The sequence below is a fragment of the Typopeltis vanoorti genome, chromosome 5 (assembly GCF_054136105.1).
Source record: "Typopeltis vanoorti isolate ZY-2024b chromosome 5, IOZ_Tvanoo_1.0, whole genome shotgun sequence".
Lineage (NCBI taxonomy): Eukaryota > Metazoa > Arthropoda > Arachnida > Uropygi > Thelyphonidae > Typopeltis > Typopeltis vanoorti.
The window spans coordinates 95,093,332-95,112,752 of record NC_143553.1 but is presented as its reverse complement, the minus strand read 5'-3'; the positions used below and the strand labels follow the sequence as shown (position 1 = coordinate 95,112,752).

Genomic DNA, 19,421 nt, shown 5'->3' with positions numbered 1-19,421 from the left:
ATCCACTGAGCTACACAGGCTCTGATTAAATTTTAAAGACAAATTTATTCAGTCTGATTGAATAGCATAAGACTGATATAGTTAAATTATTTACATTAATGGCTCAAACTTTTTAATAGTACTGATTGACAATGTCACAAGAATGAAAGAAATATGATAATTTATTAATCTGCTGATATTCTACTGGATGTGAAAATGGCTTCTTTGGATCTCTCAACACTCCACTGATGAATTTAAAGTGACTATAGCAATAAATTAAAGTATTAACCACCTTACCAGCCATTATGGATCAAATACGCATCCTCATACGCTTCGTATCCATCATATATTTCAATGTAATATCAATGGTATTAAAATTTTAATATGCACTTCATATCCATGATAACTTTGACGTCTATAGAAGTCTTGGCCAGAAGCGTGGTTAAATCTATCACCTATAAAATTATTGATAAATGAATGCCAATGAATTTGTTGAGGTTTGAGGGGATGCTTCATTGTTTCCAACCCAACTCAAAAAATAGTCTCAAAGACATAATCTTCTGACATATCCTGAAACACATAAAATGCCATGTGTCTGCAACTTGGACTACTTGGGGCAGATAGGAAAATCTGACATGCATTACATGTCAGATAGAATCAATGTTGGAGAGTTTTTATATAAAACAGTGGGAGATCAGTGGAGAACCAGAGGTCGTCCCTGGAAGCTGCATAAAGGAGGGTGTGAGCAAGGGAGTGAGAAGCAGGTTTTTTTGCATGAAGAGTTGTGAATGATTGGAATGCCTTGCCTGAGAGGGTGGTGTCTGCAGAGAATTTGAGTGTATTTAAGGTGCGGTATAATGAACCGCTAGATGAGTCTGACTCCATGGAGGTCGTGGAATAATAATAAGTATAGTTACATTAATGTATCAAAAATATGGGAGATGTTATTTTAAGACCACCTTCAAAACAATGGCTGTAAACAACTTTAAATCCAATCCTAGAGTGTGCCATGACACGATATTAGTTCTTTTGTCTCTTGCCATTTTGAACTGCTTCTGCGAATGTCAGTGAAATGTGTTCTATGACTTTTTTATTTTATTATTATTATTATTTATTTATTATTTTTTTTTTGGAGGGGATAAAGGTTGCTGGTTTGAAATCAAATGAAATATCAGCATTCATAAATTATCATATCATATACTAATTTTGTTGTTGTAAGTCCTTTAACACGTTCATTGCCAAGCTGAAAATTGGAATTTCGTGTGGTGGCCAAATTTTTTTTACTTGATAGCGACGTCCACGCGATAACGCGTGATCGGCTGTTTGGTGAGAACTCGCATCACGCGATATCGGGTGATTGGCAATGAACGTGTTAAAGAGTTAATATGAATAATTGTCATGACTAACTCTGTCTGCTATACATTTATTATTAAAGGATGTCAAATTTAACGTTTATGCCACACAGGAATCAAATATCTCATGTTGTACTTGTTTTTGGATGGTATAAGAAAATTGTCTTGTACTTTTTTAGGCAAAAATTGTATATGGCAACTTTTCATTGAAGCATATTGTGGGGTGGGGGGAATTGACTGATTTTAGAATGTAGTGGGTATCCACAAACAATATCACCATTCCCTCCCCAGAATGCATTGGGTGTGTGTGTGGGGGGGAAATGATGATATTGTATTAAAACAATATGCATTAAAAATTATTGGTCACATTCACTTATAGACAGTGATTTTCCAAATATTTGATACCACCCATCAGCAATAAGTATCTAGATGTTTTATAGAAACCTATGGAGCAAAACATAACACTTGAAAAAGCTGTTTAACACATTAAAATGAATTAACTCCTATATATTTTCACTCACATGCACATCATTCAAAATTACATTAAAAATGTGAAACACAAGAATGAGTCAAACAGCATTTGTATACTTCCATGTGTGTGAGATGCAGCTTAGTGAACAGGAGAAAACACTATTAAAGTTCTAAAAATTGTTCTAATTTTTAAAATTTTTTATTTATTGAATTATTTATTATTATTATTTTTTAATTACACAACTATACCTGGTTCACTAGAATTTTAATAGTGTTTTCTCCTATTCACTCAAGCAGCAACCGAGACACATGGAAGTATACTCATGCTGTCTGATTCATTCTTGTGTTTCACATTTTGAATGTTGTAATCAATTCTTTTGCTCTCTCCATGAATGATGTTCATGTTACATTGAGCAAAATATATAGGAGTTGTTAATAAATTTTAACTTTCCTTATGTGTCTGTTTTTTTCAAGTATTATTATTAGTAATAAGTATGGGGTGGGGGGGGGGGGGGCTGGCTGGCTGGAAAGTTTTGATAAACACCTAGAACAAGAATGATATTAATGCAATTGATATCACTACAAGAAAGAACATACTAGTAGCAGAATTATGAAGGTATGTTTTATATATCATTACAATAGCAACATAAAACAACAATTTAGATAATGTTCTTCAATAAATAAATAAATAACTGGTCCCACTGCTCATGGATCACAAAATTCAGCTACCTCAAGATATTTTTTAGGTCCCAACCAATTGCAACAAGTGGATACCCACTGTATATAAATAAGCAATAAATGAGAGAACTTCTGCATTTGAGGAGTTAAGGACATAAGGAGGAGTTAAGCTGCACTGGTTGTTATTAGAACCAAATCAACTAAGGCTATAAGGTCAATGTGCAATCTGTCAACTGTACACATTCTATGACCAGCTTAGGAATGAAAAATATGAATTTCCAGAGGAAATCCCCAACAACTTCCTTATGAAACTGGTTAACTCACCTTTAGTTGAAAAGTAGTTTAGATGTTATTCTCTAGAACCTGTTGAAGAACTGCAAAATAATCAACTATACTAGGCTATAATGTCACCTGGATAGTAACTAATGGTGATAGTAACATTTAAATAGATATTATAAAGATTACTAAAAAAAAGAAATGAAATCGTTATTCAATCCTATATCCACTAACAGATAAGTTATATATGGACATGTATGGTTATATGGACACATATATCCATTTTTAAAATAAAGTTACATTTAATTAAAGACTTGAAATTCTTGAATAAATTTTCAGGGCTCATAAAATTCTTTCTTGAGCTCTGCAGCAGCAGATTTATATGTCAACTCACCAAAGAATGAAAACCTTATGGATGATTTAGCTACAACTATCTAACAAAGTGATTTCCATAGTAATGTATTTGAAATGTGCTTGTGAAATGTATCTACTGATTGGTATAATTAGCAAAAAACAAATACATTTCACAAAAATATAAATAATTAAATAAAGTTCCTAGCATTACATTTATTCTCATACTGGAGGCTCTGATTCCTTCAAAACACATTCTACCAACCTATGAATGATAAAGAATTTTGATGAATTCACTTTCCTGTTCAATACTCTGTTTTTCAGTCATATTTTCCACTCATTTATGCTTTTATAAATTTTCACATTGTTGGTCTGACTGCTTTTCATAAAAATGCCACTGGTATCATTACTGGCTAATAGCTGATTCACAACTTCTTATTGCTAACACTGAGAAACAGCTTTAGCTGATCAATTCTGCAAACTTAGCTAAACATAACAAGTGACTGTGACTCAAAGCTAATGCATTTCATTTTTATATATAAAAAATGTTGGTAATTTTTTAATTCTACTAAGATAACTTACAGTACTTGACAACTGAATCTAAACAAACTATTATACAAAATAAACAGTGCATTATAAATTGATGTACTTGTTAAGAGAAAAAAAATTACTTGATGAAATTTATATTCTTTCACTTACTGTCAAAAATATACACTCACCTGAGAGATACTGCTATTCTTTTTTCTTTCTTCTTCCTCTAACTGCTCAAGAATCATTTTTTCCATCTCCTCCGTGACCTTCTCAATCGATGATATCCGATTTCTATCAGTAATTTCACTTTTTCCTTTTTCTACTTTCTCTTCTTCTTTAGCTCCCATAATAGTTCCATACTCCAAATGTTCACTGTTTGTTTCAGTTGAAAGCATAGCATTTGTTGCACCAGAACTTTTGTTACTGTCACATGTCAATGATGAAGAATTCTGACTTTGATAACCAGGCTGAAGGTCAAGTTCAAAAATACCAACTTCATTTTCACTTGGATCAGTATTCACTATTAATATATCACTATGTGACATTAAGTTTACACAAATCTCTTGACTGTTGCTAGATATTTCAACAGGGCATGCAGATGATACATTTACCTGTGGCAGAAGTGCAGCAGCGACACCAAAAAAAGTAGTAATAGCAGAAAAATTATTATCATGCAAGGAATTGCTTAATGTCAATTTTACTCATATCACAGTTAAGAATTAGTAAGAACAAATGCTACTGATATTTTAATGTTAAGCATTCAAAATGTTACTGCTTGTAATGTTTAATTTTTATACCAAGATGGCAATGTGCATAAATGTCACATCTCATATAGCAAAAAACATATATTTCTCCTTCATTAAAAATAATAACACAAACTTGCATTTCATAGTAAAATATAAAAACATCATCACTTAGAAAATGCAAAAGTATGTACCAAAAGAGATTTTATTGGAAATGACTTAAAATTAGAGCTATCCTTCAACTTGATACAGTGTGTATGTGATAATTTCATATGCACATGCACTTTTAAAGTTTTTAGGCCAATTAGCTGTTACAAAATCACAAGGGGAAAAAAAACCTAGAAATAAAACACTGACAAAATTAAAAAAGGAAAAAAGAAAAACTGAGTGAAAGGATGAAATAAAATTGGCATTCCAGATGAGGTAGTCGTAGTTGTGTAATTTAACATGCAAAAAGCTATATTAGCTAAGAGGGGAGAGAAAGAAAAAAAAAAAACATGCTCAGTTCAGCAATACAGAATACAATATAATATGTCGATATCTAGCTGCATGTTGTGAAGATAACAGGCACAATAAAAGCTGAAGAATGCTCAGGAGAAAATATGAATATCCATGACAGAAAAGGCTGATGAAAAAACATTTCAGAATAAGATTCTATCGGAAAATTTAGGCACGTGAGGCACACTGAAAAAAAATAATTTTACATCAGTTTCTCCAAGTAAATATAGTATTAACATAATAAAATATGTAATTAATTATGTAGAACATCATAAAAAATATGTATGAATGCTCATGCGTAGAACGTCAAAAGTAATATTACTGCATTTAAAATAATTAAAATCTATTTTATGATAAAAAACAAAACAAAACATATATAACAATTTTCAAAAGAAATTGCCTTTTTTGGAATCCTATAAGTAATGATATTAAGGTACCACAAGAAGATCTTCAAAGAAAATTAATGAGAAAAGATCTCTTCACCCCTGTCCACCCACCTTTAAAGATTAAGAGACTTTCTTCACTGGATATAAAATGTAGCTCTTCAAGTATTTGCACACCCTGGCTGAAGTGTCCACTTTCTACTAACAGGGCTGTGATGCCTTTATGGCTTTAGATGGAAGCTAACCCGTGTGAGACAACAACCCTACTTACTGGTAGACAAAATAATTGAAAAGTTATGTTTGGTCTCTAGAACAGGGTTCCTGGACTATAAAAAATAAATCCTTACCATACTGGCAGTGCTAATGCACTAGAGGTTTATAACCTTTTGTAGGTCAGTGTCATAAACAAAGTATTAATTACAACAGACAGGTAAAAAAAAACATTCTGTGGAAGAAGACGTATTTCGGTGATTACACCACATTTTTTTATTATTATTCAGTTCTATAAAACACTGAAATAATAGTTCCCGACAAGTTTCGTAAATCGTAGGATTTACATCTTCAGGGGTAAATAGTATAACTTAAGGTTTAAACAAGAGAATTAATAAATACAAATCATAACCGTCTGGCTATTCATAAAACTCAAATAACAGAATGCAGATATATAACGTTATTCACGTTGAACAATACTGGACGATGTCACGTGTGCTTGTTCTCGTTCATACAGTCCGGGCTCAGATTGAGGTAGATTTTTTATTAGAGCTGACCACACTTGGAGAATTAAACCTTGATTTTTATTGCATTGGGTTGGGTTTTTTAGCATATTAGCAGCTTCTTTAAATTTTCTTATATAACTGTTGTTTTCTATGTATGACATCGTCGTTTTTTGACAGAGTACATCGTGTCCAGTGGAAGTGGTATGGAAAGCAAGACCCATTTTTTGTTCTCTTTTGTATTGTACGTCTTTTTGGTGTTCAGCCATGCGTATTTCTCCAGATCTTCCTGTCTGTCCTACGTAGCAAATCCCGCAAGAGCAATGGATTTTGTAGACTCCTGGTTTTTTAAGAGGATGATGAGGTGGTTTTGGTGGATGTAGGAATCTTGAGATTCCTACATCCACCAAAAAGCTCTAATAAAAAATCTACCTCAATCTGAGCTCGGACTGTATGAACGAGAACAAGCACACGTGACATCGTCCAGTATTGTTCAACGTGAATAACGTTATATATCTGCATTCTGTTATTTGAGTTTTATGAATAGCCAGACGGTTATGATTTGTATTTATTAATTCTCTTGTTTAAACTTTAAGTTATACCATTTACCCCTGAAGATGTAAATCCTATGATTTACGAAACTTGTCGGGAACTATTATTTCAGTGTTTTATAGAACTGAATAATAATAAAAAAATGTGGTGTAATCACCAAAATATGTCTTTTGAACCAATTAGCCACAGAAGTTTACGCCTGCAATTCTGTGGGAGATTTAACAACCCAAGAAGTGCAATGTTCTTAATGTATATGAGAGGATTTCAAATTGGGAAAAGAAAAATAATCATTTGAGAGCCTTTGATAGATTGACACTCTGTATGTAAGCTCGAAAGGATAGAATTGAACAACAGACTGGCTGCTAGACCAGTTTTTTTTTTTTTTTTTTTTTGTGTGTGTGTGTGTGAGAGAGAGAGAGAGAGGGGGGAGGAAGCAAGATCTGTTTTAGAGCCATTATTGCTTAACATCCATGTCAATGATATTGGAAGAGTAGAAAGTTTTTTTCACTTGGTTATAAAAATGCCAAGAAATTATATTCTTGTTCAATCCTTTATCCAGGTGTAAACAGACACAGACTCCCTTCAGCCATTTTATCATAGGTGTTTTGTTTCACCGCAGTGCCTTTTCTATAAGTACTTTCATGGGCATTGAATTGGCTGCTACCATTCCTCCATTTTCTTCTAGCCATAGAAGAACTAGAGCTACCACTGGCCACCCATACACTGTCCATCTTCAAACACACTGAACTAACTTCTCATCAGCTTCCTTCATTCCACTCACCTCTATTCTTTAGAACAATCTCCTCCATACTGTTTCTCCCACTGAGTACACCCTTCCACTCTTTAAGAAACATATCAAACTGTTCATATCAAAATTATAACTTTCCACACACGACACTGTAGTGTTATAGGTCTTGTAACCTTTCATGTGTGGAGTAAAAAGGCAACTAGGCTAATGACTTCACATTAATTGCCTTAACATCTCATAATGCAAAGCACATATCCTTTCAGGAGTGTATAATGCTAGGCATTACGGGAATGGCATGATCAGAAGTCCAGTAGGTAATTAACATTATTACTGGCTTTGCTCTTCTAAACTGTCTCAAAAATTTCTCTTTGTCTTGTGTTCATTTCTTACTCTTTCTCTAATGACTTAAAAAAAAAAAATTCCCCTACTTTTTCCTTAGTACTACCATCAGTAAGACCACCACAGGCAAAAACAAATCTCATTGTGCTATAGCTGTCTCCTTTTCCTTAATTTTTCTCACTCTCTCTCTTTTTTTTAATTAGAACAAACGTCTGTAAAGTAAGTTTTTCTTTAAATGTTCTATCTGCTAGTAACAATAAAATTTTAGTAACGTCTGTTTTAAATCAGATATGTGTGACTCATTCATACCTCTTTCATTTAACTTTCCTTCCATGATTTCTTCAAATTTTTCGTTAAGACTTACTATCATGCTTTTTTCATTATTAATTTCAGAGTTTCTCTCTTGATGTTTATTTTTATCCTTGCTCTCACTAGCCTAAGATTTCTGTCATAGTAATTATAGGCTAGTGAAACTAAATGGGTATACAGGAAGGGGGATTTCAAATTGCCTGTATGCCCTTGTGTCATGTTGACAGCAATATGAAGATATTGCTGTCGACAATAATATAGTCAATGAGACATTTTTTTTAAGTTCTTTTGTCTTCTCTGAGGAAAATATGAACAAAAGATTTTAAAAGAATCACTGTTTGACCAGCTTTCAGACTTGAAATGTAGACTGAAATATATATTATTCAAGAAAAAATGACTACAATGAAAATAAAACCTTGGAAAGTCAGTGGCAAACTATGAAGAAAACATCACCTGATTCAGCTAGAGATGACATTGTCTACAAGGATAGAAAACTCAGAATTGCATCTCTCTTCCTGAATCCATGATGGACATAGGAAGTTAGAGAGGCAGTCATGGAAAACAGAAAAGAGGCAAGTGATGAGAAGTTCCTAGTAAGGAAGTTAGTATGTGTCCTGAGAAAATAAAGAGAAAAATGTAACACAGCGAGGCTATGTATAAAAATAGCTAAAAAGTCATGAGAAGACTTCATGATGATAATGATATTATTATTATTTTGACATCACCAGAAAGTCAAACTTATCAAGGAGGTTACGCCTTCTCTTAAATTCATTCACGCTATATGCATTCATCTTTTCAACAGGCAAACTATTCTACTTACTCACTGTTCTGTGAGAGAAAAATCTACAATGACCCCTTTCTTAACTGGGAATAAACTTGACTTCCACAGATGCTCCTGAGTTTTCTCCCCAGCTTTCATATAACAAAAAAAATTTATCAGACAATACTTATAACACCCATTCAGAAGTCCATCTTCTTTCTATGGCACTACAGCCCTAATTCAGCCTTGGTCTCCTGGATTTGTTGCCTCTAATCCTGGATCTCTGGTCCAGGACCTTGTCTTCAGTTTGGACATTGCAATATAATGTTCCTATCATGACTAATGGTATTTATCCATCTTGTTCTTAGTTTCCTCTTGGACTTTTAGCAAGAATTTTACTATTCATATGAAAAACATGTCCTGCATGCCGCAACTTTTTGAAATTGATTATTAAATATTGTAGGTTCTTTATAGAGCTGGCATAATTTTCTGATCATCCAGAACATTGTCATTCACTGAAATCAAATTCGTCACCCTTCATAAATATCCAAGGTTTCACACCTGTAGGTAACAACTGGATAAATTATCACTTTATATATATATATATATATATATATATATATCCTATCCTATTCTAATTTACACTCACACGTAGACCTACACTATTTATCATGTAGGCATTCAGAACTGAAATTCAATATATATATATATGTGTGTGTGTGTGTGTGTGTGTATTCAGCTCATATATATATATATATATATATGAGCTGAATACATGAGGGAATAAAAACCATGATTACCACTATTTATTCAATTCTGCACTTATACCATCTCATTTGGTTAGCTTGTGATCATTACTCCTAAATATATGAATTGCTCCATTTGGTCTATTTCAATTTTCAGAAGTTTGCAGACCTCTATAATATCATTCTTCTCCTATTTATCAGTATCCACAATCTCTCAATCTATCCTCATAATCTACATTCTATAATCCTGATATAATCTTTATAACTCAGCTTATTTTTCTCCTCCAAACCCAGGAGAGACCAAATCTGTACAGTCCAGGTGCAGTCACATCAAAGCCTTATAAAGAGGCAAAATGACTTCCATATCCTTACATGTCAATGTTTGTTTCAACATTACTTTATTCTCTGAGCTGTATTTTCAATTTTTGCTATATAACCCTTGAACTTCAAATTCTTCATGATAAGTCCAAGATCCCTAGTCTCATCAGTTTTTCATAGCACAATTCCACAATATAACATGCCATCAGAAATCTCATCAAGCCAAACTGCATAACCATTGATAGCCATTATCATTTGCCCACATTTCCAGCCAATTCAAATCATTCCATACATTCTATTCTATAGAAATATGTGGCAGACAATGATATATTTAAAAAAAAAAAAATAGTTTAACACATATAAAAGGAATTAAAATTTATTTACAACTCCTATATATATATATATATATTTCACTCACTGTAACATGAGCATCATGAGAGAGCAAAAGATTGGCTATTCAAAATATTAACGTGAATGAGTCAAACAGCATGAGTTATGCTTTCACATTTCAATTGCTCTAACAGATAAGCTTAGGCGTTGATGGTTATTCATGACTTATTTTTCACGGTATTAACAACACCACAAACAATTTTTATCAACAAAGATGTTTTATTAACGCTAATGTTTCGCTGATTTTCAAATCAGCATCATCAGAGCACAACAACAAAAAAAAAAAAGCAGTTATCCAGGAGTTTTTCTTAGGATAACCATCTCCCAAATTTTTGGCAAATTAATGCAACCATATTTGTTAAGGTTGGGAGAATTCTTCAAAGCCATTGCTGACTCAAAAAATAATCTTTCAGATCTATAACAACTCCTAAATAGCACATTTGTTTTCCTCCATCTAATCCTGTGTGAAGGAGTGTCCAAAGCGTGGTCTGCCAGTCCCGACTTGCCATAGTAATAGTAGCGAATGTATCTTTCATGTTCTTCCAGGCGGATGTTCACTGATCTTCCTGTTTGCCCATAATAGGCCAAGTCACAGTCACATGGAACTTCATACACTCCTGGGTGTGCTAAAGGGTGAAGTTTATCCTTCGGCGAGCGGATCAGAGTTGTCAGCTTGACATGAGGTTTGAAGGTGGTGCGAAGGCCATGTTTCAACAATACTTTGGCTATCTTTTCCGATGTACCTCTGATATAGGGAATAGAAATGGTCATGTTGTATTCTTGTGTATTAGGGGAGGGCAGAGTAATGGGCCTGTGTAGTATTTTATCTATTTTGTAGGGATTGTAGCCGTTGGCTAAGAACGTATGGCACAGGTACTGGAGTTCAGTGGTCAGAGCTGTATCGTTAGAACAAATGGCTCTGTGTGTAAGTGTTTTTAAAATGCCGTACTGTTGGACTGGATGATGATGTGATTGTTTATGTAGGTATCTTCCTGTGTGTGTAGGCTTTCTGTAAATAGAAAAAGATAGTGATCCATCTGAAAGGCGGGTGACTAATATGTCAAGAAATGGTAAACAGTTATTTGATTCTTTTTCTACTGTGAAGTGAATTTTGGGGTTTCATTTCAATTGCAGCTGAGTGAGCAGGAGACAGCATTATTTCTAAGAAATCAGGTCAGGTGCAGAGTTTTGTAATTAATTTTGTAAATTAGTAAAAATAATAAAAACAAAAATAAATAAAAATTATGAAGTGTTTATGGTTATTACTATTACTGAAACTTGGAGATAGGCATGCAGTCTGTTCAATTAAGATCAGGATGATGTAATATCTCACACATTTCAAGGAATAGACATTGAATATAAATCTACTATAGTGTAACATCTTTGTCTGATTCCAATGGCCTCTGTCTAGTATTGATGGCATGAAAACAAGACTTCTGATTCTGGAAATCTTATGTAATCTTGGTGTTCTTCAATTCTAATCCTAGCCAAACAGTCAATCTATCCAAAATAGCAAAGACGACATGAACAGGGTACTTGATAGTCACTAGGTAAAGTACATCAACAACAAAACACATGCCTATCCCCAAGTTTTGGGAAGTAATAGCCACAAACTATTCATAATTTTACTACTATTATTGTTATTTTTAAATTACATAACTATACCTAACCTGTTCCCTGGAACTTGAATAGCTTGTTTTCTCATGTCAGTCACAACCGACATACTCAAAAGTATGACTCATTCTTGTGTTAATATTTTGAATGTTGTAACCAATTCTTTTGCTCTCTCTCTCTCTCTGAATGATGTTCATGTTATAGTAGACAAAAAATAATGGAGATGTAAATTAATTCTAATTTCCTTTACAGTGTTAAACCATTTTTTGAACTATATTACTTCAGAAAAGGGTAAGAAGAACTGTGAAAAAAAAAAAAAAACTTGGAGAACAAGCTAGTCCAGACCAAATAGGTGGTGTCAGGATCAGATTGTCACTTGATGACAAGTAGTTGAAAAATCATGGGAATAAAGCATGGATCTCTATTTAAATTTTGTAGGTTTGGAAAAACATATAACAAGATGCCATGAAAAAAGCTGTTCAAAAGGCTACAATTATATGGTGTAAAATTAATATTATATACAGCAATAAATTGTCTTTATTCAAACTCTCAGTCATAAGTTAGAAGTGGCATTGAACCTGATATCAATGGATATGCTGCTCTCATCTCTTTACTTTATGCAGATGTTGTTCTACTCTTAAAGAAATCTGAGAAGAAAAAAACTTTTCTTCTCTGCAACAGAAATATTGCAGAGAAGAAAAATATCAGAAAACATATAATAAAACAAATAATTAAGGAAATAGATGATAATAATAACTGTATAATAAAAACACACGGAAAAATAAGTAAAGAGATATAAAATTAGTAATGGCATTAGACAAGGAGACTCTTTAAGCCCAACAATATTCAATATAATAATGGATGAAATAATACAAAAAGTTAATAAAATACAAAATACAGGAGTGAAAATAAATAATAGAATAATAGGAACTATATGTTTTGCAGATGATGTACAATTAATTGCAGAAAATGAAACTCAGCTACAAATATTACTACATACATTTAATAAAGCAGCAAAATTATATAATATGAAGATATCAAAAACTAAAATAAAATGTATGACAATATCATAAGAATCCCAAAGATGCAAATTAGAATTGGAAGGCACTTTATTGAATAAATAACAAATTACAACTATTTAGCTATACAACTGAACTGGGAAGGAAGGCCACATCTAGAAGTCAGAGAACAAGTTGCAAAAGCTGCAAGAATATCAGGATGCTTGAATGAAACAATATGGAAAAATAAACATCTTAGAGTAGAGACAAAAACCAGAATTTATAAAGCAGTAATAAGGCCTATTATGACATATAATGCAGAACAAGACCAGACACTAGAAAAACAAGACAAATGTTAAACACAGATGAAATGAATATATTAAGAAAAATAGTAAATAAAACTAGACTAGATAAAAATAAAAAATACAGATATAAGAAAACAATGTGAAATACAAGCAATTAACAATTTGGTATCAACCCAAAGAATAAAATGGATTGAACATGTGAAGAGAAGAAGTGAAAATAGAATAATAAAACAAGTCTATATTGGGAACCAAAGAATAAGAGAAGAACAGGAAGACCCAGAAAAAGACTAAAAGATACTGTTAAAGAAGATGAAGTCTTGGTAGCAACAGATAGTACATCTAATGCATGAAGAAGATGTTGTTCTACTCTTAAATAAATCTGACATAAGTTTGCAGGATTAATCAAACTGAATGCTGCAATAAATTTGGTACAAAAATCAGTAAAAAAAAAAAAAAAAAACCTATGAAAATACACTGCTTGAAAAGAAGTCCAACAGCCATGGCTGCCCACCTGAATAAGATGTAGGACCTCCTTTCATTGCGATGACTGACTGTAGCAATTCAATAGGATTGAGATCAGAGCTCTGTGGAGGTCAGTCAAGTGTGGTGATGATGTTCATGTCCACAAACCAAGCAGTTACAGCAGTAGCCTTATGATACGGTGCATTATCTTGCTGAAAGAGATGATGGTTAGTTCTGTAGAAATGCCACAAAGCAGGAAGCACTGCATTGTCCAGAATGTTCAGATACCACTCAGAGTTTAATGTTTGTGGCACCAGAAACAGAGGTCTAAGGCCAAACCAGGAAAAACAGTATCACACCCTCACCTCAGAATTTCATATTTGGAGTTATACACTGGACATCTGCCACACCTGTCCATCTGTTCAGTAGAGAGTGTAGAATGATTTGTCATTCCATAACACAGCTTTTCAAGCTTTCACATCCCATGTACACGCTCTTTGCACCACTGAAGACGATGCTGCATGCTGGTTCGGATAAAGTGGGAATTGCATATTGCAGTCCTACCATGGAAACCCATGTTGTGAGCCTCAGTTCTCATTATTTTTGTGCAGATTCATGTTCCAGTCGATTCCCAGAACTCCATTCAACATATTGGCCAATGAATGGCAGTTTTTGCATATTACCCTTTGTAGCACCTTACAGTCATGTTTGGTGTGGTGGGTTGTCCACTGTGGATAGCACTTGCAGTTGACTCCCTGCACTTCCATTTCTGTATGGTATCACTGATGTTGACCTGGGATGGTCCAATTTGTCAACAATTTGCCGAACAGATAGGCCTGCAACATGGTATCCTATCACAACACCTCTTTCAAACTCTATCAGTTCCCTTCTTGTAGCCATTTTAACCAGACACAGTTACACTGATAGGGAGCATCATATTCCTCCAATTAATATCACCTATAAACATGGGACTCGTTACATTGCACGATGCACCTTGCCCATGGGGATATCTGTTGACTTTTTTTCCAAGCAGTAGGAAGGAACATGATAAGATGGTTGAAACACATCAGCTGTAACCTCATTGGAGATATTTAGATATCTGAAATATTTCAGCTATCTAAATAAATACAGACAAAGAATATGTAAAACTGGTATGGTGGGAAGTGAAAACTGAATGAATTTAAGGAACATGAAGGAAATTTATCAAAACACTAAACTAGCTGTATACAACAGTGACCAAATCAATTTTGTATGCAATTTCAGTATAATAATATAATTTAATAATGTATCTGGAGGTCTCTTCCAAAAAACTCATATGAAGACATAGACAAATATGTATCTGTGATTTGTATAAGTGTTAACCATGAGTTTTTACAATCAAAAATTAATTGAACTATAATTATTAAAATTCATGAAAGAATATTCCTGTTCTTAAATTTTGAAATAAACAAACAAACAATAAATTTATCCAAAAATAAGAAAACTATTTTATTCTGATCAGAAATTGACTTACAAGAGAGGTGTTAATCTTGTTCTTGATTGTGTTTTCATCCTCTCCACTTGCTTTTGGAGTTTTGGACTTTAATTCCTTAACTCTTTTTACAGAAGAACTCTCTCCGGGAGATTTTTTAATCAAAACTTCATGGTTATCAAAATCATCAACAAACATTTCATTTTCTGATTCCACACTTTTTTCTTTTTGTTTACTAACAGGAGAATGAAGCTGACAAGGTTTTTCTAATAATTCCTTATCATTATTTTCACTAGTGGTATTGTCTAATTTTTGTTTATCTTTGGAAACTTTAGGTTTTAATTTGGGCTTGGCTGGAATTGGTGGAGGTTTCTTCATAGGCTTAGATTTTGTACTCTGCCCATCATCTTTATTATCTACAGAACTGCTTGCATCCGGTAAAATGCGAATTGCCTTTTTGCATTTTTCTTCTGGATTAATAGTGCTTTTAGATTCACTTGTACTATCAGTACCATTACCTAAACATATTAAAAAAATAATAAAGAAATAAATGAAAATTCGGATTAGGAAATATGATTTATTTATATATTTTTTAAATAGACAACTTAAACAGCTCAGAATTTATCAGTATTCACTTTCTAACAGTATGCAGATAAATCCTTTCTTAATAACAGTTCATTTAATAGCAACGGAGTTCTGACAGTGATTAAGAATGAATTTTTCAGTGTTATTAATACATAAAAATATAAAACCTTCAGATATTTTGTTTAGTTCTTGATATAGTATCTCTTTTCACAAATATTCCTTTAGCAGATACTATTAAATACTTAAACAAGATTTTCTTCCTGATATTATCAAACTTTTTGACTTTGCAATCCACTCTGGTTATTTCAGTGTACAAGACAAATTATACCAATCAGCTGAAGGAACAGCTATGGGAGGATGCGACCATGGGAAGTCCTATCTCTCTTACTCTTGCCAATTGCAACATGAAGCATTTTAAAGATCGTTTTCTTAAAGACATTTCTCCTAAACTACAGTGTGGTACAAATATGTAGATGATATTTTTGCAATATAGAAAGGTTCACCATCAGATTTAAAACTATTCATTTCAAAAATAAATGATTCATCCAAGAATTCAGTTTACCTTAGAAGAGGAAAGAAAAAAAAAAACCTAACCTAACCTTTTTAGATATTTTAATTCTTCATCAACCAGATGGTAGTTTCCAATTTTCAGTTTTTAGAAAAGACTTATACCAATCATTATATCCATGCTACTTCTCATCATCGTCCTAGTCAAAAGGATGGAACCATCAAAACCTTATTACATTGTGTTCATAATATTTGTTCCACTGAAAACCTCTACAGCAAGAATTGAATTATATCAAATTTATTCAATTCAGTGGCTTTAATGAATCCTTTACGAAGAAAGTCTTTAACAGCTTTAAGCAACCAGTCTTTAGATCTGAAGATATCACTCAAATTCCACTCTCATACATACTGAAGGAATTTCTGAACATATTGCTAAAGTTCTAAAACCTCTTAATATTGTCAGGAAGATTTCTACCTTCCTTTCTTTACCTAAAGACAAGCTTTCTCCACTCACCCTTCCAGGTGTCTACCAGATCCCCCTGCTCCTGTGGTTTGTTTTACTTGGACAGTTTAGCAGAACTGCAGCTATCTGCCATGAAGAATATAAAGCTTATGTCTGGTACTTGAACCCGAATAGCCTGGGCTAGTAGAACATGCCACCTCGACTAAACAAAGAGTCTTTTGGAAGAAAACTAAACTTTTACATAAAAGTAGCCCTATAGAGCAGTTATATAAGGAAACTCTCCTTATATAACTGTAGAAAGGCTTAACAGCTCATTAAGCCTTTCTACATAACCAAACTTAAAAAGATCTGATGGGTTTTGGTTATCTCCTTTATGGGAAATATTACTACATAATTTTTATGTAAATTCCTGATTATTATATTATTGTAAATAACCAGGAATTTACTGACTGTCTTGTCCTATTGATGTTGTAGTGATGTTTAGTTTTCTTAAAACTAAACAGTTTTTGACAAGGTAGATTTTGTAGGATCTGGCAGGGCTGGCAGCAATGGATAATGCATTGCGAGTGGTGTGTGTTTTTTTGTGTTCATTGTTGTTATTGTGCTGAGAATGCTTAAGATACTTAGGTAAAAATTTTACAGCTAATCCATCAATTTTCTAAGTACGTCAGCTTATGTAGCTCTATTAGAACTGTTAACACCTGTCTTCTGTGATGGATAATGGTTTGAGAACAGATAGATTTGCCAGTAAAGGAAGGTTTTCTGTAAACAGAAAACTGAATACTACCCACAGAAGTGTAGATTATTAAAGCAGCTATCTATCTATCTAGAAAGGGAAGACCTGTTTAGTTTCATGTTCAATAATGAATTTGATAAGAAAGAGTATATAGAGTTATATAAGAAAATGAATAATTCCATCTCTGCATGGAACCAAAAAATGCAAAGGAAATCATCTACAGGCCATCCTCTACATATTCACGATCTTATATTTTCATTTTTAATTCTTCGCATTACACTATCCTAACACTAGAGAAATAACTAGCATACATCAATGACGCATACATGTATGCACAGTATGTATACTGTTTATGCATACTTTACAATTATATGTTGAAGCCTAACCAACACCTTCCCTGAATATCCTGTTCGTCATTCAGTGATACATCCTCCATGCGACCAATGTTCCTTGAAGGGCTCGTAAGGAAAGTATTTTGATGTCTTAGGCACTAAGACCTAACACCTGTGCATCCTTATAGGACTTTACACACCACATGCCTCTATTTAAGGTAGTCATAAAAAAAAGCAGCAAGCCATATTCTTTCTAAACAATGTCTTTTAATACCCAGATTAGAGGCATAATAATTCATCTTAGCTTCATTCGCCCAATCTAGGTGTTGGTTCAACCCATAGATGCGGATATTCAGGACAATAACACTATCGTCTCTTGATGCCAAACGATCAGACTTTCTTATGCCTACCTCGGTACTGATATTTGGTTCCTTTCTCACTACCCATCCTTTCTGTTCTAGTCAGTTCTTTATGATGGTACACATTGCATCATTTCTTTTAACTCTAATGTTGTGGTTCTAACACAATACTGATATACATGTCATAGTATCTCTGAACCCTACATGAATTATTTAAATGTGCCTACTGCAGACTATACGAGACTTGGTAGGAAGGGCATTTATCCTGGCCCTGACTGGATCTACATACACTCCCATTCAAGTAACATTCTTGTTCCTTCATGTTCTCAAAGATGTTGAGACAGCACCTTCTATGAATCACTGAAGAGCTTCCTGTCAATTGCAAGATATAGAGGTCTTTTCCATTTCTTCTTTTCAAGAGAGTTAGAAGCAATATGCATTTCATTATCAAAATCCCTATGTAGTGTTTTAGTTAATTCTCGTTGAATCAAATGAGTTCTAAAAGTAGCTACGGTAAAAGGTGAAGATGAATGTTGGAGTTTATTTAACCTTAGATATTTTAAGCGAGGAACCATCCATCTCAATGTAGGAATTCTTAATCCACCAGATTTAATGGCACATGAAGATAAGCAACTGGAATGGAACATCATGTGGTAGTCTGTCTAAGCCAAGATCTAACTGCTTGATGTACCTTGCTTATCTAGTCTATTCAGGATGGTAAAAGTTGGTTTCTATAATACTAAAGAATGGTATTATTTAGGCAACACAAATTGATTTAATAATGCAATGTGATGCTGAGGCTTCAATGGAACTTTATGAAGTTTATCCAGAAATAATGAAAGTTGATTCAACCAAGGTCATCCAGCAGCCGAAAACATTAATCTCAAAATATTGCCACTCATCCAAAATACTGACAGGTTTAAGAGGGTGGTTTAAACATTAAAGATGTAATCCTGGCCTTTGGACTTTCATTTTCTTATCAGGACCTGATAGTATTAGGATGATGTTTTACAAGACTTGCTTCATTTATAGCAAGACCCTCTGTGGGTAAAATGCTGAATAGCATGGTCTAACAACTCCTGAAGACCCATCTTCATTTCAAAAACAAGTATCAAATCATCTGCAAACACCATCACACTTATTTGGCATCCATTCAAATTTAAACCAATATATGACTGTATAGATGAAAGAAAGCCATCAATAACAATATTAAAGATACATGATGATAAGGGATCTCCTTGTCTAACGCCTTGTATAGAAGGAATAGATGATGTTTTACATCCGATAATAATTTTAATAGATGACTTAATATATAACTCAGAAATATAATCTTTAAAAAGAACAGAACAACCAATCCTTGAAAGTGCTAGAAGAATAGCAGTATCATAAGTGGAATTCGCAATCGACGGGCTTCAGAAATTAAGGCAGTTAATATGATGATATCTTCGGTGA

The 19,421-nt window shown here is 33.4% G+C and overlaps 1 protein-coding gene across 5 annotated transcripts in view; it reads right to left on the bottom strand.

Annotated features, from left to right (window-relative positions):
* LOC150106665 (uncharacterized) overlaps positions 1-19,421 on the bottom strand; it is a 272,404-nt gene that overhangs the window by 87,588 nt on the left and 165,395 nt on the right. For all 5 annotated transcript variants that reach the window (XM_090393265.1, XM_090393267.1, XM_090393264.1 and 2 more), the window contains 2 exons: positions 15,030-15,505; positions 3,827-4,249 (listed from right to left, as the gene is read on the bottom strand). In XM_090393265.1, coding sequence (XP_090249391.1) covers positions 3,827-4,249; positions 15,030-15,505 — 899 coding nt within the window. The remainder of the gene's footprint in view (positions 1-3,826; positions 4,250-15,029; positions 15,506-19,421) is intronic.